At 44.4% G+C, this 25270-nt stretch overlaps 2 protein-coding genes across 4 annotated transcripts in view; one reads left to right on the top strand and one right to left on the bottom strand.

The window, feature by feature from the left end:
- The window catches only part of shpk (sedoheptulokinase), a 24448-nt gene extending 2755 nt beyond the window's left edge, over window positions 1-21693 (bottom strand). Inside the window, exons 1-7 of one of the 2 annotated variants that reach the window (XM_048557060.2) lie at window positions 17290-17346; window positions 12823-12981; window positions 8583-8724; window positions 7065-7248; window positions 5960-6112; window positions 5331-5506; window positions 4273-4473 (exon numbers count right to left, since the gene is read on the bottom strand). In XM_048557060.2, the coding sequence (XP_048413017.1) occupies window positions 4273-4473; window positions 5331-5506; window positions 5960-6112; window positions 7065-7248; window positions 8583-8724; window positions 12823-12981 (1015 nt within the window). In that variant the 5' untranslated portion in view covers window positions 17290-17346. Of the gene's footprint in view, window positions 1-4272; window positions 4474-5330; window positions 5507-5959; window positions 6113-7064; window positions 7249-8582; window positions 8725-12822; window positions 12982-17289; window positions 17347-21657 lie in introns of those variants that run through there. The other variant, XM_048557061.2, reaches the window with a different exon arrangement.
- On the top strand, window positions 21344-25270 carry emc6 (ER membrane protein complex subunit 6). 2 transcript variants are annotated; one of them, XM_048557063.2, is made up of 3 exons: window positions 21344-21466; window positions 21701-21803; window positions 23701-25270. In XM_048557063.2, the coding sequence occupies exon 3, from the start codon at window positions 23720-23722 to the stop codon at window positions 24050-24052; it is 333 nt and encodes a 110-aa protein (XP_048413020.1). In that variant the 5' UTR covers window positions 21344-21466; window positions 21701-21803; window positions 23701-23719; the 3' UTR covers window positions 24053-25270. The 2 variants fall into 2 exon arrangements, with proteins under 2 accessions (XP_048413020.1, XP_048413019.1); XM_048557062.2 differs by having other exon boundaries at window positions 21348-21466; window positions 23704-25270.

Here is a 25270-nt window from a genome sequence, read left to right as displayed (position 1 = left end):
AGCCAACTGAGCTAAACCAAACCCCAGCAGTGGCATAGTGGTAATATCACTGGACTAAAGATCCAGGGACCCAGCCAAAGCTTTGGGAAAATAGGTTCATTACTCACCATTGCAGTTATAGATTCATTGAGGTCTACAGCACAGAAAATAGTCTTTCAGCCCAAGAAGTCAAAAACAAGCACCTGATTATTCTAATTGCATCTTCCATCTCTTGACTTGTATGCCTTGTAACTAATATTATAGCTCCAGTTGTTAGAATCTGAATTCAATCAATTAACAAATCATGAATTAAAAGCTAGCTTTTGCAATGAAGCTAATTTTGATTGTTGTAAAAACCATCTGAATTACTAATGTTCTTTAGGGAAGGAAATCTGATCTGGACTAGATATGAAAAAAGAACAAGAACAAAGAAAATTACAGCACAGCAACAGGCCCTTCGGCCCTCCAAGTCTACACCGACATGCTGCCCGTCACAACTAAAACCCTTCTGGGGTCTGAATCCCTCTATTTCCATCCCATTCATGTTTTTGTCAATACATCCTTTAAAAGTCACTATGGTATCTGCTTCCACTACGTCCCCCAGCAGCGAGTTCCAGGCACCCACAACCCTCTGTGTAAAAAACTTGCCTCGTACATCACCCTTAAACCTTGTCCCTCATACTTCAAACACATGGCCCCTTGTGACTGACTCTTCCACCCTGGGGAAAAGCATCTGACTGTCCACTCTGTCATTGCCCTTCATAATCTTGTAGACCTCTATCAGGTTGCCCCTCAACCTCCATCATTACAGTGAGGACAACCCAAGTCTCTCCAACCTGTCCTCATAGCTAATGCCCTCCATACTAGGCAACATCCTGATAAATCTTTTCTGTGCCGTCTCCAAAGCCACCCACATCCTTCTGGTAGAATTGAACACAATATTCCAAATGCAGCCTAACTAAGGTTCTACAAAGCTGCAACATTACCTGCTAATTTTTAAACTCAATGCCCCGGCCAATGAAGGCATGCATATCCATATGCCTTATTGACTACCTTCTCCACCTACGTTGCCACTTTTAGTGACCTGTGTTCCTGTACACCCAGATTCCACTGCCTATCAGTACTCTTAAGGGTTCTGCCATTTACTGTATATTTTCTATCTGGATTAGACCTTCCAAAATGCATTACCTTGCATTTTTCCAGATTAAACTCCATCTGCCATCTCTGCCCAAGTCACAAATCGATCTATATCCAAGATAATAAAATGTGAGGCTGGATGAACACAGCAGGCCAAGCAGCATCTCAGGAGCACATGCTGCTTGGCCTGCTGTGTTCATCCAGCCTCACATTTTATTATCTCGATCTATATCCAGCTGTTTCCTTTGAAGCTCCTCATCGCTATCATGTGTCATTTGTGTCACTGGCAAACCCAAATCAGATCAGTTCCATTCTCGTCCAAATCATTTATATATATATTACAAAACAGCAAAAAGTCCCAACATTGCTCCCTGAGGAATGCCACTAGTCACAGCCCTCCATTCAGAAACACACCCTTCCACTATCTTCTATGACCAAGCCAGTTTTTTTTATAGGACTTCACTTTACACTGGGTCAACGCTAAAATGCCTTCTGAAATGGTCTAACAAGTTACTCAGTTGTACCAACCCCCAAAAGTAAAGTCAAAAAGAAGTGAAACTGGATGGATCACCCAGCACCAGCAACAACAACAGCAAATCCAGCCATGTCAGACCAACAAAATCCTCCTGACTAACATCTGGGGTCTTGTGGAAAAATTGGGAAAGCTGTCCCTCTGACCAGTCCATGACAGTGTTGAGCCCACGAATATTGGTTGGGACCCCATTAACATGTTGAGGGTATTGTGCTGTGTTGCACTAACACCGTATACTAAATGGGATAAATTTAGAACAGATCTAGCAACTCAAAACCTGACACGCATGAGGTACTGTAGACTGTCAGCAATAGAATTGTATTGAACCACTCAAATTAAAGCATAATACTGCGGATGCCAGAGACCTGAAATAAAATCAGAAAACACTGGAGAAACTCAGCAAATCTGGAAGCATCTGTACAGAGTGAAACAGAGTTACTATTTCAAGTCTAATCACTCTTCTTCAGAAATTAACTATTTCTCTCTCCATAGCTGCTGCCATACATGCTGATTTATGATAACACATTCTATTTTTATTCAACCACCACCTGTAACATAATGAATTGGCACCCACCCAACTCTACCATTACCATCAGGCCTGGGGACCAACCCCGGTTTAATAAAGGCTGCAGGAAGGAAGTATGCCAGGATCGGCAGAGAAAACAGCCACATCTGCAGTACTGTGTGCAGTTCTGATCACCACATTATAAGAAAGACGTGATTGCACTGGAGGGGTGCAAAGGAGATTTATCAGGTTGTTGCCTGGGATGGAGCATTTCAGCTATGAAAAGAAGTTGGATAAGCTTGGCTTGTTATTTTGGTGCAGAGCAAGTTAAGGGGAGACCTGGTTGAGATATACAAGATTATGAGGAGCATGGATGGGTAGCTAGGAAGCAGTTGTTCCCCTCAGTGGAAGGGTCAATAATAAGGGGGCATAATTTTAAAGGGAAAGGCAGGAGGTTGAAGGGATTTGAGGAAAAATATTTTCACCAGAGGGTAGTGAGAGTCTGGAGTGCACTGCCTAGGAAGGTAACTGAAGTGGGAAATATCATAAGCTTTAAAAAGTACTTGGATGAACACGTGAAGTATCATCACATTTAAGGCTAGGATCCTAGTATAGAAAAGTGGGACTAGCGTATTTTTGGTGGTAAAACTCATTAGGCCAAAAGGCCTCTTCTGTACTGTGTGACTTAATGATTCTATGAACATACCTAAAAATGAGGTGTCAACTTCATGAAACTAAACACAGGACTACTTGCATGCAAATTATCAGAAGCGGCATGTGATATACATGTGATAAGTGGACCTATAAAAAATGGATTAGATCAAAACTTAGCAGTCTCTGATTGATGTAGAAAACTGTCCATTTGCTTGGATGAGTGAATCTGCTTCAACAGTTAAGAAGCTTGTCAACATTCAGGACAAATATTTGGCATACCACCTATCATCTTTAACCAGTCCCTCCACCACTGATGAACTATATATGTGCGTATATACAATCCCAAAGATGCACTGCACAATTTATTAGAATTCCTTCAACAGCATCTTCCAAACCTATAACACTACCATCTCAACAACCAAGGGCAGCAGATACATGGGGACACTACCCACTGCAAGTTCCCCTCCAAGGCACTCATCATCCAACTTTGGAACCATATCTCCATTTCTTAACTACCATCTTGTCAAGATCCTCGAACCTCCTCCTGAGCGGCATTGGATAGTACGCAATAGACATGGTGACGATTTGAAGAGTAAGGAATAGACACAGTAAAAAGACAGTGATGGATGTGTAGACAAATCGAAGGGATGAAGAAGGTGGAACAGAAACTCTAAAAGATGGAGTTGTAAGTATAAGTAGGTGAGGTGAATAGAGATGGGTGATATACAGGTTGAAACAAAAGAAATGGAAGGACAGACAGATGGAAGAACACAGTTGCAGCCAAGCACTTTGTAGAACAAAAATAGATGGAGTGACTAAATAATAGATCACAGGATACTTACTTAATGTTGGAGAAGGAGAGACAGGCAGTAAGGGGCAGAAGTAAAAGAGAACATATGGACAAGCATATGGACATACATGGAATAGTGTAGGTTAGATGGACTTCAGATCGGTACGACAGGTCGGCACAACATCGAGGGCTGAAGGGCCTGTACTGTGCTGTAATGTTCTATGTAGATAGACAATGAAGGGGCAGAGACTGAGAGACAGACAGTAAAGGGTAGAGATGGAAAGATGGGCAATGGCTGTAGAAAAGGAGGGATAGACAGTGAAGGGTAGGGGTGGAGAGACAGAGGAGTGTACTTAAGTGTCTTGGGGATAATGGGAACTGCAGATGCTGGAGATTCCAAGATAATAAAATGTGAGGCTGGATGAACACAGCAGGCAAAGCAGCATCTCAGGAGCACAAAAGCTGACGTTTCGGGCCTAGACCCTTCATCAGAGAGCTCTCTGATGAAGGGTCTAGGCCCGAAACGTCAGCTTTTGTGCTCCTGAGATGCTGCTTTGCCTGCTGTGTTCATCCAGCCTCACATTTTATTACTTAAGTGTCTTGTTTTGTTTTCTTGGGTCCAACAATCTGGAATGCAATTTGCGTCTTTCACCAATGCTAAAGAAAGTTTCTTACCTAACTCCTGCATCCATTGTTTCAACATCTCAATGAAGGAAGCCAGTACATTTCCACCATTCAGTGCAGCAGCCACAACCAAGTAAATTCCATCAAAATATGGAAAATATGCAACGCTCGCAGTGGGATTGGGTTGAGCTGGTGGCTGGAAGCCAGGATTCAAGGCAAAGGTCAACTGGGCAGAAGTACTGATATTCAAAACTAGACAGTAAGAAAGATCTTAATTAGGAACTCACAATTGATTCTATGAACAGTTTATCCTTCAAAATTGACATTCAAAATCCTGGTACTTACTCTGGGATTGTATCTGACTAAGCCTTCTGTCATAAAATGGACACTCACATTTTCTCACATTACACACCATCTGCCAAATGTTTGCCCATTCACCTCACCTAATTATAGCCCTTTGTAGATTCAGTATTTTCCTCACAATTTGCTTTTTTATCTTTGTGTCAGCAGTCAATTCTGTTCTAATAAATTCTGTCCCTCCATTCAAGCAATTGATTGTAAATAGTTCAGGTCTCAGCAAGGATTGCTGTAGGTTGCCACGAGTTACATTTTTCCAAACTGAAAATGAGCCACTCATCTCGACTCTGTCATCCAGTTCCTTATTGATGCTATATCACCCCAAAAATGTCAGCAGTTATCTTGTCTAGTCATTTCTTATGAGGCAGCTTATCAAATGCCTTTGGAATTGCTTTTAATCACCTTGTCTATTACATCCATTTCACAAAACCAAGGTGCCTCTGCCTGATGGTGTTATAGTTTTCTAAGTATCCCATTACAACCCCCTTGATAATGGATTCCAGCTGCATCTTAAGGGCAGACATTAGGTTAATCAACCTATAGTTTCCTGTTCTGTCTCCCATCATTCTTGAGTAAAGGTGCTACATTGCAGTTTACTATAGTCTGCACTAAGGGCATCAATATACTAGGTACTAGATTATTGTTTCTGACAAATTATCTTCCAGGCCTGTTGGGCAATGAATTATATATTTGTAAACATGCTGAAACATGACTGTTTTATAACGTGAAGACAAGCCTCTCTCCTCCCTTACTTGCATCTGTTGTTGCTGTCATGCACGAGTACACAGAGCACTGGAAATCACCTAGCGCCACACCAACATCTGTTCCCTCTGGCACACCGTACCATTCATGAACTGTCTGTCCAGCAATTGCGCCAGGTTCCATGACCACAGGCAACAAACATGTGGGAAATCCAGAATCCTGCAATCTGGAAGAGATGAGGAAATACCTGAGAGGGAAGTCTTGGACAATCAGAGACAGAACAAAGATAGCTCAGTGCAACTGGGTTGCTTTAATTTCTCTTTCTGGGGGTAGCTGTGTAACAAGTGTGCTTTTAATTCAGCAATAAATTTCAGAATCCCACACAAGGAGATGAGACGAGTGGGAGATGGGGAGGTTGACACATTGGTGCCATCATGTATAGTTGTTCCCTGTACAGAACCTCTGTTCCTAACCTGTGCCTGACCCAGGAGTGCACGATGCTATGGTGTAAAGTTCACCATTCCCTGGCAATAATATCAAGATATGTCAGAGATTTTACGAAGTATCTGTGCAGAATATGCTTCTAACTCCTAGCTAAAGGTACAGCATTTCTTGCAGAAATGGTAGGTAGTTGTTTCAGGTCCTGGTTTTTTCCGTACAGGATTAAAGGCAGGCTTACATTTGCAGATTCCAAGTGCCACATCTCGTATTAAAATACCCCCAACTGGCAGCATTCTGGGTTGACATCAGTGGTCTCTTAAGCCCACACAAGATAGCAACAACATAGTCATGGATGGTCCCTGCTGCATTATAGGACTCCAAAAACTGGGGCCTGGAAAACAAAAAGAACAGGACTTTTACCAATAACTGTACAACTTAATATGTCATAAGTCAGCACTTTCAAAATAAGTTTTAAAACATTTCTTGCTAATAAACTGTTAAAGGACACAGTATAAGCTTATATTCTACTGCTAGTTAAGCAATATACTATTAGTAATTTGATACAGCTATTCAAAATCATGAGGACTCGACACAGAAAAGATAGAATCTGCTCCCATTGGCTGAAGGATCAAGAATGAAAGGGCACAGATTTGACGAATTGCTAAAGAAGCAACACATTGTAAATGTGGAGTTTGTGAGAACTGGTGACTATTTTGAGATACTGGCTAATGCCAGGAACACTCCCAGCCTGCACAGAAGGGAGATTCACAAAGCAAACATTTCTAATTACTCCTCAAAGAAACTGAAGTAATGTTCAGCCTGTTATGCCATTCAATGAGACTGTGGCTGACAGCATTTAGTCTGCTTTGCCCCATATCCGTCCATATCCTTGGCTAACAAAATTCTGTCATTCTCAGATTAAATTTAATAATTGATCAAACATCAATTGCTGTTTGCAGGAGAGTTCTAAATTTCTAGCACCCTTGTGTCAACAATTGTTTCCTGATTTTAATTTTGAAAGATCTGACTCTAATTTTTCGACCACACCACCTAGATTGCCCGAACATGGAAAGTTTCTATCTACCCCATCAGTTCCCCTTAATAGCCTGAATGGTTTGATCAGATCAACCCTTAAAGATCCAGACTGCAGGAAATTGCCACACCAAAATACATCCCCAAGTGGTTTCAACAGATTATCCCTGTTTCAACTCAGCAATGACATGGCAATGTCTACCTTATTGTAGTCAGCAATTTTGATTCAGCAATACATGGGAAAACAATTACTGCTGAGAAGTTGAGATGTTTGCCCTGAGATGTTTGTGAACAAGTTTGGAAACATCTACCTGTTTCTCTTGTACCAGAAAATGGTGGCACAGCCAAAGCCTGTGGCAAGGCTGAGATGTGAATCAGGCTGGGTGAGTGAATTGAGAAACTCACGACTGCAGCGACCATCTTGCCACGTGATCAAGTGACTAGTTTTCTCAGGCTGGAACGTGAAACCTGTTTCACCTCCCTGCCAAATACAACCTAAAACAGAGAACAGAAAAGGCATTGAATCTGTGTCTCTCAAGGTGAACCAAACATGATGCTCAACATCCTACTGTTCCAGATGTCATTTTCCGTCAATATCTGGTTATTAATTGTGGTTGTTCCAGATTCTCCACAATATCCTTATGACCTTATCTAATAAGGGTGAAATTGATTCCTTCCCTGGTTTAGCTCCCTTGCTTTTAAGCTCTATTAGTGTTTTAAGCTGAAATGCAAGATGAGTTGAATTTAAAAATAAAACTCCATTTACCAAATGTTGAGTTTTTTTCTTGTTGTTCAGCCCTGGTTCGATAAATTATCAAAATTAAAACAGTGGGATCTTCAAAAGGCTGCAAGCTTTCAGTGCTATTAAAAAAGTATCAAGAGACAGTCTGAAATAGAATCAGACAGCAGTAGTAACTCACTCCACTCTTTTGAAACTGATGGTTGAGGCTCTGGCATTTTCTAGACCTTTACTGGTTCTCCATAATTCACAAAACTTTAAGACTCCAGCACAAACTTGTATGGGTTTTTAGTACAGTAGTGCAGGAGTGCTGTACTGCTGTATGTAAAGGCGCTGTCTTTTGTTCGAAACATTAAACTGAAACCCTGCCTGCCCCTCAGGTGAATATAAGGTATCCTATGACACAACTCAGACAAGAGTAGGGCCCTTCATCCAGTGTCCTGGCCAACATGTATCTCAACTAACATCAAAAAGACTTAGGTTCTAGTCAAATACTGTCTGTAGGAGATTGATGTGTATTTTATTAGCTACTATTGTGTTCCCATGGATTTACTGCCCTTGTCCTTCTGCTGATAGAGGTCTTAAGGTTTGAAAGGTGTTGTTGAATGAGCCAAACTAACTGTGCCTATTCATATTATTATTATCCAAGTACCCATTGAACATATCTTTTTGTAACTGATTTTCGCATTTTCTCTACTTCTGATGTAAAGCTAACAGGTCTTGCTCCCTTATTAAATAATGGGGTGACAATCTGCAAGAACTATTCCAGAATCTATCAAATGTTATGATCACCAATGATCGGTGCCTTTAGCCTCTGCAGTATTCAGCGCCTTCAACAATTTCTTGATATCCTGTGGCATGAATCAAACTGGCTGAAGACTACAACCATGATACTGGGAACCCAGTAGGGGGTCTCAAAGATCTCACCATGGAGATGGTTCAAAACATGTTTCCAAATTTTATGCAGAATGAATTGCAGACTGAAATTCATTCTCTCCTTTGCACAGTGCTGGATTCTGCCTCTGCGCCAGTCCTCAGTGAGTGAACAACAGCAGGCTGATTTCCACCTCTGCTGTATTCCACCACTTACCTTCCTCACTTTTCCAGAATACAACACCATGCATCTGTCCGGACACTCCAATTCTCACCACCTTGCGGAGACGTTCTCTGGGCAGAGCAGCAACACAGCTGTTAATGGCTAACACAATCCGAGCAACATCCTGTTCTCGACACTGAAATAAAAATCAAGGAGACAAACCACTTGGGAACTAGTTAACCATTTCATAACAGGGCAGTTTAGAGTCAACCATGTTGCCATGTGTCTGGAATCGCATGTCGGCCAGTGCAAGTAAGGACGGCAGATTTCTTTTCCCTAAAGGACATTAGTGAACTAGAATGGCTTTTACAACAAACAATGATAGCATTATGTTGGCCATTACTAAGACGAGCTTTCAATTCCAGATTTACTAATTAATTGAGTTTTAATTACACCATTTGAAGTCGTGTTCCAGAGCATTACCTTGGGTCCTGGATTACAAGTCCAGCTACATTATCACTAGAGCCCCGTGTCCCCAATCCTCTTATTGAGCTATTAAATTGCTCAGATCACCACCAGCAGTGATGACAGACCAGTGCAAACCTAATCTTAGATACAACTGAATAAATGCTCTCTGGCATAGTCCTCAAGACTGGTAGGAGAAAGTTGAGTAGTTTTCAAGAATGGGGAGTTGCCAGGGAAAGAGAGGAGAGGTTCTCCTTCTTGTTTTCTCTAACTGTAATGGAGAATGCTAAGAAAAACCTCCTGGAAAGGTGTCAGCATTTCCCCTGGTTTTCTTTGGCTGACAAGAGATATTGAGGCTTTGACTAGAAAAAAGGAGGCACGGTTCAGGAACAGGCGGCTGAGGTCAAGGGAATCTCTGGTGGTATATAGTGGATACAGGAGTTTACATAAGAAAGAAATCAGGAGGTGAAAAAGGGGGCAATGAGATAGCTTTGGCTGAGAAGATTAGGGTGAATCCAAGAAATTCTTTAAGTATGTTAATGATAAAAGAATAAGTAAGAGAGGACAGGATCCCTCAAGGGCCAAAGTGGACATGTATGTACGGAGCCGCAGTTGATGGGTGAGGTCCTCAATGAATATTTCTCCTCTTGTGCTTACCGTGGAGAAAGATATGAAGACTTGGGAACCTGGGGAACTTAGTGGCATTATCGTAGGGACAGTCCATATCACAGTAGAGTTGGTATTGGAAGTATACAATGTATGAAGATGGATAAATCTCCCAGTTCTGACCAGATATATCCAAGAACCTGCAAGAGACTACAGAAGAAATTGCAGGGGCCCAGGGTGATATACTTGCACCATCATTAACCATGGGGGAGTTACCGGAAGACTGGAGGGTAGCAAATGTTGTGTCCTTATTCAAGAAGGGCTGTAAAGAAAAACTTGGCAATTATAGACCAGTAAGCTTAACATCAGTGGTAGGTAAGTTACTTGAGAAGATTCTGAGGGATAAGATATACATGCATTTGGAAAGACAGGGTTTGATTAGGAGTAGTCAGCACAGCTATGTGTATGGAAGATCATGCCTCATAAGTCTGTTAGAGCTCTTTAATGAAGTGACCAGGCAGGCTGATGAGGGCAGGGTGGTAGACGTAGTCTATATGGATTTCAGTTCGACCTTTGATAAGGTTCCACATGGTAGGCTGCTCAGCAAGGTTAGATTGTATGGAATCTCGGAGAGCTGGCAAATTGGATATATAGTTGGCTTGATGGTAGGAAGCAGAGAGTAATAGTGGAAGGATGCTTGTCGCACTGGAAGCCTGTGGCTAGTGGTGTGCCTCAGGGGTGCTGGACCCATTGCTGTTTGTTATCTATAGCAATGATTTGAATGGCAATGTACAAGGCGTGATTAGCAAGTTTGCGGATGACATTAAAAATGGGCGGTATCATGGACTATGAGGAAGGTTATCAGAAATTGCAGCAGGATCTTGATCAGCTTGGGAATTAGGCCAAGAAATGGCAAACAGAGTTTAATAAACAGTTTTTTCTTTAGACTGTAGGAAACTGAGGAGGGATTTTATAGAAGTGTATAAGATCATGAGAAGTATGGACGGGGTGAATGTACTCAGTCTTTTTCCCAGGGCTGGGAAATTGAGGACTACAGGGCATCAGTTTAAGGTAAGAGAGGAAAGAATACATGGGAAGGGCAAATTTTTACACAGAGGGTGGTACACATATGAAATCAGCTGCTAGCGGAAGTGGTTGAAGTAGGTACATTAATAACATTTAAAAGGCATTTGGACAAATACATGGATAGGTAAGATTTGGAAGGATATGGGCCAATTGCAGGGAAATGGGCTTAGCATGGATGGACATTTTGGTCAGCACGGAACAGTCTGGGCCAAAGGGCCTGTCTCTGCGCTGTAGGACTCTTTGACTCTATTGCCAGACAATGCAGGGTGTCCTTCATTTCTTTAAGGTAAACATGGTGAAGTGACAAGATGTTATCTCCACGGTTACACTTTACAAAAGTCTAAGCTGCAACACTGACGGGAAAAGCAATGTGATGTGAACCGAGTACATGCCGATTTCTGCTCATTCAAAATCATTATCTTATCTTTACCATCATCTAGGAGGAGATTGTTTTTGCTTTCTTTTCCTGTAGTTTAAATTAACAATCAATTCTAATTCATAAAAATTACAGAGTTTATGGCATAGGAGGAGGCAGTTTTATTCAATGAGCCTATTACAGATCACGGAAAAAGCTGTTCAATTGCTCCCTCTTCTTTCCTCACATTTCTGATTTTTTTTCTGAAATAGACAATTTTTTATTAAACAAGGGTATCGAGGGATATGGGCCCAAGGCAGGTATATGGAGTCAGGCCACAGATTGGTACTGATTGGTACAGCTGTCTCCAAGGGCTGATTGGCCTACTCCTGTTCCTATGTATTTATCCAATTCCCTTCAGAAAGTTACCAGTGAATTTGTTACTGTCACCTTCCAGTCATTCTATATTACAATCACTGGGTAAAATCTTCCATCACCTCCCCTCTTGTTATTGTGCACATTGCCTTAAATTAAACAAATTCACCTTTACAGCCAGGGTTCTTTCTAAAGATTCAGGGACAAAATCTTGGTGCAGAGCTGAAGGAGGGCTTCACTGTTGAGAAGCCATAATTTGGGGGAGATGTTAAAGCAAGGCTCCATCCGCTAAGTAAAAGATGATCTGGAACAGCAGGGGCGTTCTTCTGATGTCCAGGACAATATTTATCTCACAGCCACCAGCTCAAGAACAGGTGATCTGGTCATTATCACCTTGTGTTGTGTGAGACATTGCCGTGTGCAAATTGGTAGCCATGTTTCTTGCACACGACAGTGACCACACTTCAAAAGTATTTTGTTGTCATTGGCTGAAAGCCACTTTTGAATGTTGTGAAATCACTGTAGAAAGGCAAGGGTTTTCTTAATTAGGAAGACTGGCCTTGAAAATGCAATTCAATGAGTCAGCCAGTGCAAAGGTATGCATGTGTGCAATTCTGGTCACCCTGCTGTAGGAAGGATGTTATTAAACTGGAAATGGTGCAAAAAAGATTCACAAGGATGTTATGGAGTCTGAAAGGTTTGATTTATAAGGAGAGGCTGGAACTATGTTCTCTGGAGCAGAAGAGGTTGAAGGGTGACTTCATAGAGATTATAAAATCATGAGGGCTATAGATAAGGTGAATAGCTTAGGCTTTTCCCCAGGATAGGGGAGTCCAAAACCAGAGGGTTTTGGAGGATAGGGTGACAGGGAAAGATTTAAAGGGAACCTGAGGGGAAACTTTTTCACACAGAGCTTGGTGAGTGTATGGAACAAGCTGCTAAAGGAAATGGTAGAGGCAGGTACAATTACAACATTTAAAAGACATTTTGACAGGTACGTAGACAGGGTCATACAGCACGGAAATGGACTCTTCGGTCCAAGTTTCTCAAAATAAACTACTCCCACTTGCCTTCATTTGGCCGATATCCCGCTAAACCCCTCCACTCCATCCAGTCCTAGCAACATCCTCAAAAATCTTTTCTGAACCCTCTCCAATTTAATAATATCCTCCCTGTAGCAGGGTGACCAGACAGTACTTCAAAAGTAGTCTCACCAAAGTCCTATATTCAATGGTCTGACCAATGAAGGCAAGTGAAGGCTAAATGCCTTCTTAGAGGGATATGGGCCAAATGGATCTAGGACAGTTTATGAAATCTGGTTGGCATGGGGCTTGTTTCCATGCTATATGACTCTATGACTCTAAAATCAAAGCCAGCTCCTAATTTATGATACTGTATTTCCTTTACCTTCTCTCCCTCTAGGCTGCTGATGTCTGCCTTAGTTTCCTTCACCTGGCTGTCAACCACTGCCCGGCTCTCAGCCTCCACCAATACTACCTTTATTGAGCTTGTACCAACATCCAGTCCCAAAACATACTGGGAAGAAGCTTGCAAACTCATTTTCATCTGTGAAAACACAAAAAAAACTTACACTGTTGATTTACATAGCACCTTTAATGTTGTAAAATCTCCCTGGTTGCTTCACAAAAGGGAGTCAAACAACTTTTGGCACTGAGTCACTATGGAGGTACAGGTTAAAAAAACAGCTTAGTCAAAGAGGGAGGTTTTTTTAAGGGTGAAAATTAAAGGAGAAAGGAGACAAGGTTGGGCAGGACATTTCACAGCCATGGACCCAGGCAGGTGAGGAGAGCGTTGCCAATGTAGGATTAAGACAATGAATGCAAGAGGTGTGAATTGGACTGTCACACTGATTGCAGAGGGCGATAGGGATCAAGGAGGCTACAGAGAAGTTATGAAGGCATTGAAGAAGGAGGGTGGGGTTTCCACTCTGAGATTACAAGGTGTGTCTTCTACAATTGTGAAGTGGTTTAGCATTGTAAAGTTTGACAGCAAAGATGTGCATCTTAACTAGATGAAAATAACAGTACATATTTCATAGAAACAAGCACACCAGAATCCCCTAAAATATATTTTGATAATTACACAACAGTAGGGCCATACAGCCCGCACCCCAACTCCAAACGGGGTCAAAAACTCAAGCGGAAGATGTTTGTTCAAGCTGAAACTGGTTCATGCAGAGAGAGGGCCAAAGAATCTTCCCTGAATTGGAAGGGAGATCAATGACACTCCCTGATATTTTCAGTGAAAATACAGCATTTTATACACTTTGTTACAATGATTAAGCAGTCACTAACATTCCCTCTTAATTCATACTCCCAGTCCCATGCCTTACCTAATCAAAGATGGGTATTCCTACAGACAGCTCCAGATCCCCATGGTCTTATGGCATTTGTAATCTTTGGGCCTTAGGATCTTTCAATGCATCCTATTCATTCACATACCAAAAGTTTACTGGCTACACTCCTTTGGGTCTGTCTCAGGCTTCTTATCTCTAAGGAGAGTTTTGATTCTATTATTCATTGACTGCATGCATATTATTTTATCAAATTCAGCCATTCCTCTAATATTTCCCACTGTCCCAATTATATAATGTTAAAATAAAAAGTCAGTTAGTTTTAATTAATTGCTATAATATTAATTTCTATTATAGAGTTAATTATAAATGTAATATTATACAACTACTTCTACTGATAGCATATTGTAATTTATGGGTTGTGAACAATCTGCCTTGTTCAGGGCATAACAGGAGGCATCGCCTGAGGCTAGTTAACCTTCAAATCTAGGCTTAAATTTTTTTTAATGTTGATATTATATTCTGGTTATGTATTGAAATCAACTTCTATGATTAAAGCATTTTTAAATAGAAACTATTTAATATTGCAGGTAGCTTCAAAGAAGCAACTATTTGTTACAAAATAACTTTAGCTGTCATCCTTGCAGCTGCTTAGGGACTTTATCTAGCACCTGATATTACTCATTTATTGGGACAATCATTCTTTTATTAATAAGGTTAGAATTGGTCATTTATCCTAAAGCATCCTTTTTATCAGAATTGTCTCAGATGGGAACATACAGCATTCTTTCACTGACCTTCTAGCAGCTCTGGTCAAAGGTACCATTGAATTTCACTGTGTGAGCAGGGTGCTTAGTTTTGCTCATTTCTGTCTGCCATCTTGTAAACAGGCATGGGCTGCTTAGTGTGATCAGGTACTAGTCACCTTACATGGCCAGCTACAGGTCACCCCTACAACGTCCATTGTCAATAGTCGGAAAAACCCATCTGGTTCACTAACGCCCCTTAGAGAAGGAAACTGCCACCCTCGCCTAGTCTGGACTACATGTGACTCCAGGCCTGGAGCAATGTAGTTGACTCTTAACAGCCCTCTGGGCAATTATGGATGGGCAATAAATGCTACCTGGCCAGCAACACTCTCATCCCGTGAATGAATAAAAAAAATCTTTGTTCATTATTTGTTGGACCCTGAACTGGAATATTGTGGTCATAGTGTGGTGATATAGTTAGAAAAACCTAGTACTCTATTCATTTGAGTTGAAAGGATTAAAGGGTTTGATCCACAAAGAGTTTAAAAAAAAACAAATGAGAGGAAATTCTCACTTCAGCAGGAGGCTCAGTAATCAGAGGCCACAGACCTAAAACAAACAAAAATAGAAATTGCCAGGGAAATTCAGGTCAGGCCTCATAAGTTAAACAGGCAAACAGAATGAACATTTTGAGTACAGTAAACCCTTGTTCAGAACTAACCCCACAGACTGTAACCACAGACTTAAGCTAACTAAGACAAGAACAAGAAGGATCTAATGAAAACCTTTTGAGTATTTCAAAAAAAAGACATGTTAATGATGCTCATTCATCAGGATAGTTTGCAAGAATACCAGATGAAGGTGAGCACATTAGCAGGCTGATTGTAAAGGTGCAGATGGTGGGTCGGTGGTTAGCACTAATGTCTCACACTTTATTTTAGGGCCAGGGATGGGGTTTGATTCCAGCCTTGGGCGACTGTCTGTGTGGAGTTTGCATAGTCTTCCTGTGTCTACGTGAGCTACCTCCAGGTGCTCCCGACACTCCAACGATGTGCAGGTTAGGTAGACTGGCCGAGCAAAGTCAATGGGGTAAATGGCCTGCTTCTACACTACAGGGATTCTACGACTTTCATGGACAGTGTCTGGTGAGGAGTTGCCATGGAGCGGGGTCATGCTGACTCCTTCTGAGTGATAATTATGAGTTTCTGACTGAAAAACTGCGGATTTTGTAAATCAGCAACAAAAACAGAGGTTGCTGGAATAGCTCAGCAGGTCTGGCAGCGTCTATGAAGAAAAAATCACCGTTAAAGTTTCATGTCTGGTGACCATTCCTCAGAACTGATGGTAGAGGGAAAACATTGGTTTATTGCAGAAAATAGGGAGAGGGAACGCAGTAGGGAGTAAACAATATGATCAAGGCCAGAGACCAAAGAGAAAGAAGAGCAGTTGGATAGACAAAGGAGTTGATAACGATCTGGCTAGGAGGGTGAATAGCTGTTAATGGGGACCGTTAGTGACCAACAACAGGTAGCATGTAATGGTAGGCTATGTGGTAACAAGGCCTGGTGTGTGGGGTAGGGGATGAGGACATGGGAGAGTTTGGCCCTGAAATAATTGAACGCGGTATTGAGTCTGGAGGTCTGCAGGGTCCCAAGTGGAAAGTGAGGTGTTGTTCTTCCAGCCTGTGTTTAGCTTCGCTGGAACACTGCAGCAAGCCAGAGACAGAGATGTTGGCCAGGGAGCAGGGGGGCGTGTTAAAGTGGCAGGCAACTGGAAGCTCAGGGTCTTCTTTTGCGAGCAGAACGTAGTATGTTCTGCGAAGCGCTCACCCAGTCTCCTTTACACTGGGGAAAAGGAGCATGGACTGGGTGACCGCTTCGCAGAACGTTTACGTTCTGCTCGCCAAAAAAGACCCTCAGCTTCCAATTGGTTGCCACTTTAACACACCACCCTGCTCCCTGGCCAACAACTCTGTCTCTGGCTTGCTGCAGTGTTCCAGTGAAGCACAACACAGGCTGGAAGAACAAGAGATAATGGGAACTGCAGATGCTGGAGATTCCAAGATAATAAAATGTGAGGCTGGATGAACACAGCAGGCCAAGCAGCATCTCAGGAGCACAAAAGCTGACGTTTCGGGCCTAGACCCTTCATCAGAGAAGAACAACACCTTCACTTTCCACTTGGGGACCCTGCAAACCTCAGGGCTCAATATCGAGTTCAGTAATTTCAGGGCCCAAACTCTCCCATCCTTATGTTTATTCTCTACCTCAAGCCCCTCCCTATTTTCTGCAATATTTTCCCAGCTACATTATCTCTGAGAAACGGTCACCAGACCTGAAACGTTAACTAAGATCGTTTTTCCTTCACAGATGCTGACAGACCTGCTGAGCTTTTCCAGCAACTTCTGTTCACGACTTTCTGATAGGCCCCATCCGTGAAGGGGGGAGGGTCCTGTCACTGATCGACATGTCACCCCGCCAACAGCTCACCGGTCGGGGCGGGTCCTGTCACTGATTGACCGGCCACCCCGCCAACAGCTCACCGGTCGGGGCGGGTCCTGTCACTGGTTCACAGGTCACCCTGCCAATAGCGCAGCGGTTGGGGCGGGTCCTGTCACTGATTGATTGACAGGTCGCCCCGCCAACCGCGCACCTGCCGCGGCCGCGAGCCACAATTTTCATTTTGAAAAATACATGGATGACTTATTTTGAGAAACGAACTGCAGCAAAACCAACAGAAAGCGATTTACTCGTGAAACACAATCAAAGTGAAGGGAATTCGAGTGTAGAAAAGGGTCGGGGACGCCATTACCTGACGCGGCAGAAAACCAACAAGACTCTGACAGGAAAGGGGCGGTTTTTCCGTCGCGGGGCGGGGCTCGGTGACCTGGGGGGGCGGGGCCACGCACACTGAAGAGGCAGGGCTCGGTGAACAGGCGGGGCCGAGCATGGGGGGCGGGGCTGCGCACTGTTCGGGTGGGAATAGGCGGGGCCAGGGAGTGCGGTGAGTTTCGACATTGGGATACTGGGGATGGGAGTAGCCCGGGAAAGGGGCGTGGTTTTGCACGGGGGTAGAGGCGGGTCCTGGGCAAGGGGCGGGGCACGCGGAAGGGGCGGGGTCTGTCTCCGGCTTGCTGCACTGGTCCAAGGAAACTCAGCGCCACCTGGAGGAACAGCATCTCCTTTTCTGCTGGGAAACTGCAGCCTTCCTGACTCAATATCGAGTTGAACAATTTTAGGGCTTGAGGCAATCTCCACCATGTCCTTTACCCCCACCCACCAGGTCTTGTCATCACATGGAGATACCAAGAACTGCAGATGCTGGAATCTGAGTCAATACAATGTAGAACTTCCCTTCTCCCCTAACGCTGTCTGACCTGCTGTGTTCCTCCAGCTCCACACTTGTTATATCAAATGGTCCTCTATTACACTCTACACATTGTTAGCCACTAGTAGTGCCCATTAACAGCCATTCATTCTGCAATGCTGACCATTACCCAACTCCTCTGTCTGCCCAGAGATAATGGGAACTGCAGATGCTGGAGAATCCAAGACAATAAAACGTGAGGCTGGATGAACACAGCAGGCCAAGCAGCATCTCAGGAGCCGCTGCTTGGCCTGCTGTGTTCACCCAGCCTCACATTTATCCTCTGTCTGCCCAGCTGTTCTGTCGCTCTCTTTGGCATCTGTTTCCAACTATCATTTACTCTTTCCCTCTCCCCCACCCTATCATCTCCATAAAAAGCATTTCCTGGCCACCATCAGTTTTGAAGAAGGTTCACTGGAGCCGACAGGTTAATTCTGATTTTTCTCCACAGATGCTCCCAGACCTGCTGAGATTTTTCAGCACTATATGTTTGTATCATCAAATCTTAGGATAAAGGGATGCATGTCGGGGCGGGGCTAGCATTGGGGGCATAACAGGGTGGCTGACATGAAGGGGCATGGCAATGTGGAGAGGTGGAGCTAGATGAATGCATGGGGTGCAAGACGGAAGCAGGGAGATGGTGGAAGGGTGATAATGGGAACTGCAGATGCTGGAGAATCCAAGAAGGGTCTAGGCCCGAAACATCAGCTTTTGTGCTCCTGAGATGCTGCTGGGCCTGCTGTGTTCATCCAGCCTCACATTGTATTATCTTAGATGGTGGAAGGGACCTTGTAAATGGACAAGGCTAATGTGAGGAATGTGGTTATATAAATGGGCGGAGATAATGGTGTAGCAATGTGTGTAGGTGGGTTGACATGATGTGGAGATGCCAGTATTGGACTGGGGTAGACAGTATCAAAAAAAACTCGACACCAGGCTATAGTCCAACAGGTTTATTTGAAAATGCAAGTTTTCAAAGCTCAGCTCCTTCCTTAGGCGTAATGTGAAAGAGAGCGTAGAAGACACAGAATTTATAAAAAGAAAGGTAACAGCCCTAAAACAGGCCGCCTCTTGTTGAATCTTTAATCTCTTGGGAAGGAGACTGCTTATTAAAATGCAAAATCTAGATTCCTCTCAAGTCGTTGACTTGAGATAATTAGGGTTTTATCAATGTTTACAAGAGATGACATTTCAGGTCAGGAAATGCAGTTTGAGGTCTTGCTTAGAATCTGTGCATTATTTAAACTGGGATAACAAAGTGTGGAGCTGGATCAGAGAGCTCCTCTCTGATGAAGGGTCTAGGCCCGAAACGTCATCCAGCTCCACACTTTGTTATCTTGGATTCTACAACATCTGCAGTTCCCATTATCACTGTTACATTATTTAAACTGTGATCAGGTTTTATATTTTGAGCAAAAACAATGTATCTGCAGCTACACAAATGTCTTGCATGAGATAAAATTCATGTGTGTGTCTGTGTATGTGTGTGCGTATCTGTGTCTGTGTGAAAGAGTGGGAGTGTGTGTGTGTGTATGGTTGACAGAGTGAGAGTTGAGGGAGTGTATTGTGTGAATGTGTGTGTGTGTATATGTATGAGAGAGCATGCATGTGTGAGTGTGTGTGTGTATGAGAGCATGCACGTGTGAGTGTGTGTGTGTATGAGAGAGCGTGCATGTGTGTGTGTGTGTGAGAGAGCATGCATGTGTGAGTGTGTGTGTGTATGAGAGCATGCACGTGTGAGTGTGTGTGCGTGTATGAGAGAGCATGCATGTGTGAGTGTGTGTGTGAGAGAGAGAGGGTCTGTGTAACTGTGCGAGTGCGTGACTGGAGGTATACAGTGTGTTTGGGTCACCTGTAGTGTGACATGAAGCCGAGATCATGATTGAGGCCGTGCTCATGGGAATGGAACTTGGCTATCAGCCTGTGCTCAGCGATTTTGCCATGTTGTATATCTCAAAGTACACCTTGGAGGACATTTACCCAAAGATCCAAGGCTGAATGCCCTTGACCCCAAAGTGCTCTCCCAGTGGGAGGGAACGCCCTGTCCAGTGATCGTTGCATCGTGTCCATCCATCCATTGTTGTAGCGTCTGCATGGTTTGGGCAGAACACCAAGCCTCGGGGCATTCTTGCCGACAGCGGGAGAGACAAGCAACGTTGCCAAGTGACATGAGTATCAGCCGTGCACATGGTGGGTGGTGCTCCCATGTGTGATGGTACTGTCCATGTCTCACGTGGTGGGTGGTGCTCCCATGTGTGATGGTAGTGTCCATGTCTCACGTGGTGGGTGGTGCTCCCATGTGTGATGGTAGTGTCCATGTCTCACGTGGTGGGTGGTGCTCCCATGTGTGATGGTACTGTCCATGTCTCACGTGGTGGGTGGTGCTCCCATGTGTGATGGTACTGTCCATGTCTCACGTGGTGGGTGGTGCTCCCATGTGTGATGGTACTGTCCATGTCTCACGTGGTGGGTGGTGCTCCCATGTGTGATGGTACTGTCCATGTCTCACGTGGTGGGTGGTGCTCCCATGTGTGATGGTACTGTCCATGTCTCACGTGGTGGGTGGTGCTCCCATGTGTGATGGTAGTGTCCATGTCTCACGTGGTGGGTGGTGCTCCCATGTGTGATGGTACTGTCCATGTCTCACGTGGTGGGTGGTGCTCCCATGTGTGACGGTACTGTCCATGTCTCACGTGGTGGGTGGTGCTCCCATGTGTGACGGTACTGTCCATGTCTCACGTGGTGGGTGGTGCTCCCATGTGTGATGGTACTGTTCCTGTCTCACGTGGTGGGTGGTGCTTCCATGTGTGATGGTACTGTCCATGTCTCACGTGGTGGGTGGTGCTCCCATGTGTGATGGTACTGTCCATGTCTCACGTGGTGGGTGGTGCTCCCATGTGTGATGGTAGTGTCCATGTCTCACGTGGTGGGTGGTGCTCCCATGTGTGATGGTAGTGTCCATGTCTCACGTGGTGGGTGGTGCTCCCATGTGTGATGGTACTGTCCATGTCTCACGTGGTGGGTGGTGCTCCCATGTGTGATGGTAGTGTCCATGTCTCACGTGGTGGGTGGTGCTCCCATGTGTGATGGTACTGTCCATGTCTCACGTGGTGGGTGGTGCTCCCATGTGTGATGGTAGTGTCCATGTCTCACGTGGTGGGTGGTGCTCCCATGTGTGATGGTACTGTCCATGTCTCACGTGGTGGGTGGTGCTCCCATGTGTGATGGTAGTGTCCATGTCTCACGTGGTGGGTGGTGCTCCCATGTGTGATGGTAGTGTCCATGTCTCACGTGGTGGGTGGTGCTCCCATGTGTGATGGTAGTGTCCATGTCTCACGTGGTGGGTGGTGCTCCCATGTGTGATGGTACTGTCCATGTCTCACGTGGTGGGTGGTGCTCCCATGTGTGATGGTACTGTCCATGTCTCACGTGGTGGGTGGTGCTCCCATGTGTGATGGTACTGTCCATGTCTCACGTGGTGGGTGGTGCTCCCATGTGTGATGGTACTGTCCCTGTCTAAGATCTGACATGTCTGGCTGCCTGGGGCAGGGTGATGTGGTGTTGCGGTCGATGTTGTCCTGAAGGCTGCGTGGTTTGGTTAAGGTCTGGCCGGTGCTGGAAGGTGAGAAGTGGAGACACATGAAAGAACTCGCTGAGATGCTCATTGTCAATGACATTGTGTTAAAGGCTTGGGGAGGCGGGGCCACAGAAATGGGGCGGGCCCTGGTGCAGAACGCGCACATGTTTAAAATAAAACTATCTAAAAGCTAAAATATTTTCGGATTGATCCGTCAGAAATATGTCAGAACTTACCTTAATCCTGCTTCACTTTTGTTCTGTTCTTTTTCTCGACGAGGCGGTGAAAGGTGAAAGGTCACGGCATTGGGCGGGGCTTCCTCTGTAATGGCGGCTGCTGACGGGAAGCTGCTCACCGTGTGAGAAAGCTGTGTACCCCGCTGGTGAGTGATTAGTTGCCTGTCGCTGGCATGGAGGCTCGGTAACAGGCTCCAGGCTGATTATTAGCGGCGGCGGAGGGGGAGGCTGCGTGTTTGAGGCGCACGGGCACCCCCGGTCTGGCACCGGGTTAGGCAGCTGGGTCGGGAAGGACCCCGGCCGGTGCGCCATTCCCAGTGTGACCAGCAGAGGGCAGCGCCCTCCACCCCGGGCGCAGGGCAGAGCATTGCATTGCATTGTCCAACTGGATGGAGCTGTAAATACATCACATACTCTATATACACAGAGTACAGTGTATAAAGCAGATGTTGGATCTGTCTGGGACTGATGAGGATATTGTAGGGAGAGAGAGAGAGGTTTACTCTATCTAACACCATACATACCTGCCCTGGGATGTTTGATGGAGACAGTTTGGAGGGTGCTTTCAGTTTAATATAGAGGAGGCTTCAGCTTGTACGTAACTGACGTTTTTATTCACTTTGATAGAAAATCAAAATATTATTCAATAAGTTGAAAACCGGTAAATGTTGGTTGGGTGATTTTGTTTTATGAGAAAGCTGGAGAATTAACATGCAATTAACAAGCAAGCATTTGAGTAGGGAAATGATACGTGTTTTTTTTAATTGCGACAATGTTGAAATACAAGACTAATGTTGGAGCATTGGAGGCTTTGGGGGTAACTTTATAGAAGTTTATAAAATCATGAAGGACATGGATAGGGTTAATATCCAAGGTCTATTTCCCAGTGAGGGGGATTCCAAGACATAGGGCATGAGTTTAAGCTGAGAGAGGAAAGATTTAAAAGGGACCCAAGGCACAACTTTTTCATGCAAGTGGAATGAGCTGCTGGATGATGTGGTGGAGGCAGATATAGGAGGGGTTTAGAGGGATATGGGACAAATGCTGGTGAATGGGACTAGAGTAATTTAGCATATCTGCTCTACTTGCAAGGATTAAACCTATGCCCTCTGTTTTGGACTGAAGGGTCAGTTTCCATGCTGTACAGCTGAGTAACACAGTCTTACTCAATTATATGGATCTTTGTGAGATTGCATCTGGACTAGTGTGTACAGTTTTGTCTCCATACCTGCAAACAAGGTTCACATGATTTACTGATAATAAAATGTGAGGCTGGATAAACACAGCAGGCCAAGCAGCATCTCAGGAGCACAAAAGCTGACGTTTCGGGCCTAGACCCTTCATCAGAGCTCTCTGATGAAGGGTCTAGGCCCGAAACGTCAGCTTTTGTGCTCCTGAGATGCTGCTTGGCCTGCTGTGTTCATCCAGCCTCACATTTTATTATCTTGGAATCTCCAGCATCTGCAGTTCCCATTATCTCTCACATGATTTACTCCTGGGATAAGGGAATTATTCTACATGGAGAGATTTGGTAGAATGGATCTGTGTAGAGTTTAGAAGAAAAGAACCTGATCAAATTCAAAGAAGATTCTGATAGCACTTGACTTTGTAGATGCTGTGAAGTAGATCCACCTGGGCTGGGGAAATCTAAAACGTGGCACGATCTCAGGGTAAGTGGATGACCATTTGGGATTGAGATGAGGAGAAAAGTCTTCTTTCATAGGGTTGTGAAGCGTTGGAATTTTCTACTGTTCCTAGCCTCTGTTTGGACTGAGCCACATTGTCATTACCTTGCCATCCAATTTGATCTACCTACTTCTAAGGCACTCCCTCCAACCTCCACCTTTGCAACAGTGTTTTGGTCTGCTGTCCTACCTGGCATCTCCTTTTGTAACTGACAAACTATTTGACTTATTTTCCTGGAAAGTAATTTGGGAATGTTTTATTATATTCAGAGTGCTAAATAAATGCAGGTTATTCTTGTTGCTTATTGTTACATCTCACCCTTCGTTCACTCCACATTAATTTGCTTTTCTTCCCAAGTAGAATTCCTGAGCTTGCAATGGCTGCAGTGGGTTTTAAACGAGAAGGTCCACAGTTTATCAGTGAGTTAGCAGTGCGAGGAAATGCTGCGATCCTGGACTATTGCCGTACATCTGTGTCTGCACTGTCAGGTGCCACCGCTGGGATCCTGGGGCTGACAGCACTGACGGGTTTCATCTTCTATTTTGTTGCCTCCTTCCTCCTCTCTGTGCTGCTGATTGTAAAAGCTGGGCGTCGCTGGAGCAAGTACTTCAAATCCCGCCGCCCTCTCTTCACTGGAGGCCTTGTCGGTGGCCTCTTCACCTACATCCTGTTCTGGACCTTCCTGTATGGGATGGTACACGTTTACTGAAGCAGGAGATGGCCTCCTGCTCCTGTCAGACAATTGGAACGGCACAAACACTTTTCACCCTCACCTGCGTCCACCTGTTGAATCTTACAAATTAAACCTGTCATCGTCACAACCTGCACAAATACTGTTCCCAGCTGTGAGGTCAAATAGTACTTTAGGTTCTGTTGTCTTTAAGTTTTGTGTGGTTGGGTTGATCGCTGAAGCCGTACATTTTCAAATGCCGTGGGAATGTTTCAGTCCCCCATTCCGAATGTCGTAAAGCAGCTGAAGAGCTTGTCAGCCAGAGTGTTCCTCAGTGAGGGGAGCTGTGGAACTGGCTAGTTCTTGTTGATGGAGACTTCTGGGCAGAGGTCAGATTTTGAATTCTTCTACCATATTGTGAAGAGCATTCGTTGGAAAAGTGGAGAGAATTTTCCCTGGAATTCCAACTATTCCCCCCCCCCCGTTAGCTGCCTCCACTTAACTATTTAGAATGTGCTGTGATAGAGATCCAGCCACCCTTAACTGCACGCAGTGAGCATCCCCTTGATCATTGCCGTTGACCTTCTCTCCACCAACAGGGGATCAGGGGGTCTGTGGCCGTTGCCTCTTGTGTCATGCCCCAACATCTGGCTCAAGGCTCCTGTACTCTGTGGCAGGACAGTTAATATTCACCTGGCATGCAGTGCCTTTTGGCATTTTGTCCTTTGTATTGTTTATTCAGTGCAGACCGTCCTCCCTCCCTCATGGGCCATGCAATTCTCAGGAGGTATTCTTGACAGAAACTGAAGGGTTCCCACAAGAATGGCTCTTTGTGTGGAGAAGGGAGTGGTTGGAGCACTGACTGTCAGTCTTCGAGATTTGGCAGTTTCTGTATCATACCAAGTTTATTCTATGGTTCACATATCTATTTGGGGAAAATGGAAGACTGGGAAGTTGCTGAAATCTCTTGACTGCAGACAGATTTAAAATGAGATCCCAGAGCATAGCAGGGAAGGCTGGAATTGGTTTCACTGTGACATAGGCTGTTAACAGGTTCAAAATCTGAGAATCAGGGATTTACAATTAAACTATTTTGTTACTACTGATGGTAATTGAAATGTTTTTAACAAGAGACATTTGTCCATTTTGTGGGAACCATTGAATGTTTCAGAAAAGTAGCAAATAACCTTAATTTGTGTTCCCAGGCTGCCTGCCTGCATTTTACAACAATAAACTCAACCTGGCTGTTAACATTCA

The sequence above is a fragment of the Stegostoma tigrinum genome, chromosome 27 (genome assembly GCF_030684315.1).
Source record: "Stegostoma tigrinum isolate sSteTig4 chromosome 27, sSteTig4.hap1, whole genome shotgun sequence".
Taxonomy (NCBI): Eukaryota; Metazoa; Chordata; class Chondrichthyes; order Orectolobiformes; family Stegostomatidae; genus Stegostoma; species Stegostoma tigrinum.
Note: the sequence above shows the minus strand (reverse complement) of the source record. Positions and strands in the feature narration are given on the sequence as shown.

Coding starts and splice junctions, on each gene's coding strand:
- emc6 (XM_048557063.2), top strand. CDS start 23,720: ATGGCTGCAGTGGGTTTTAAACGAGAAGGTCCACAGTTTATCAGTGAG.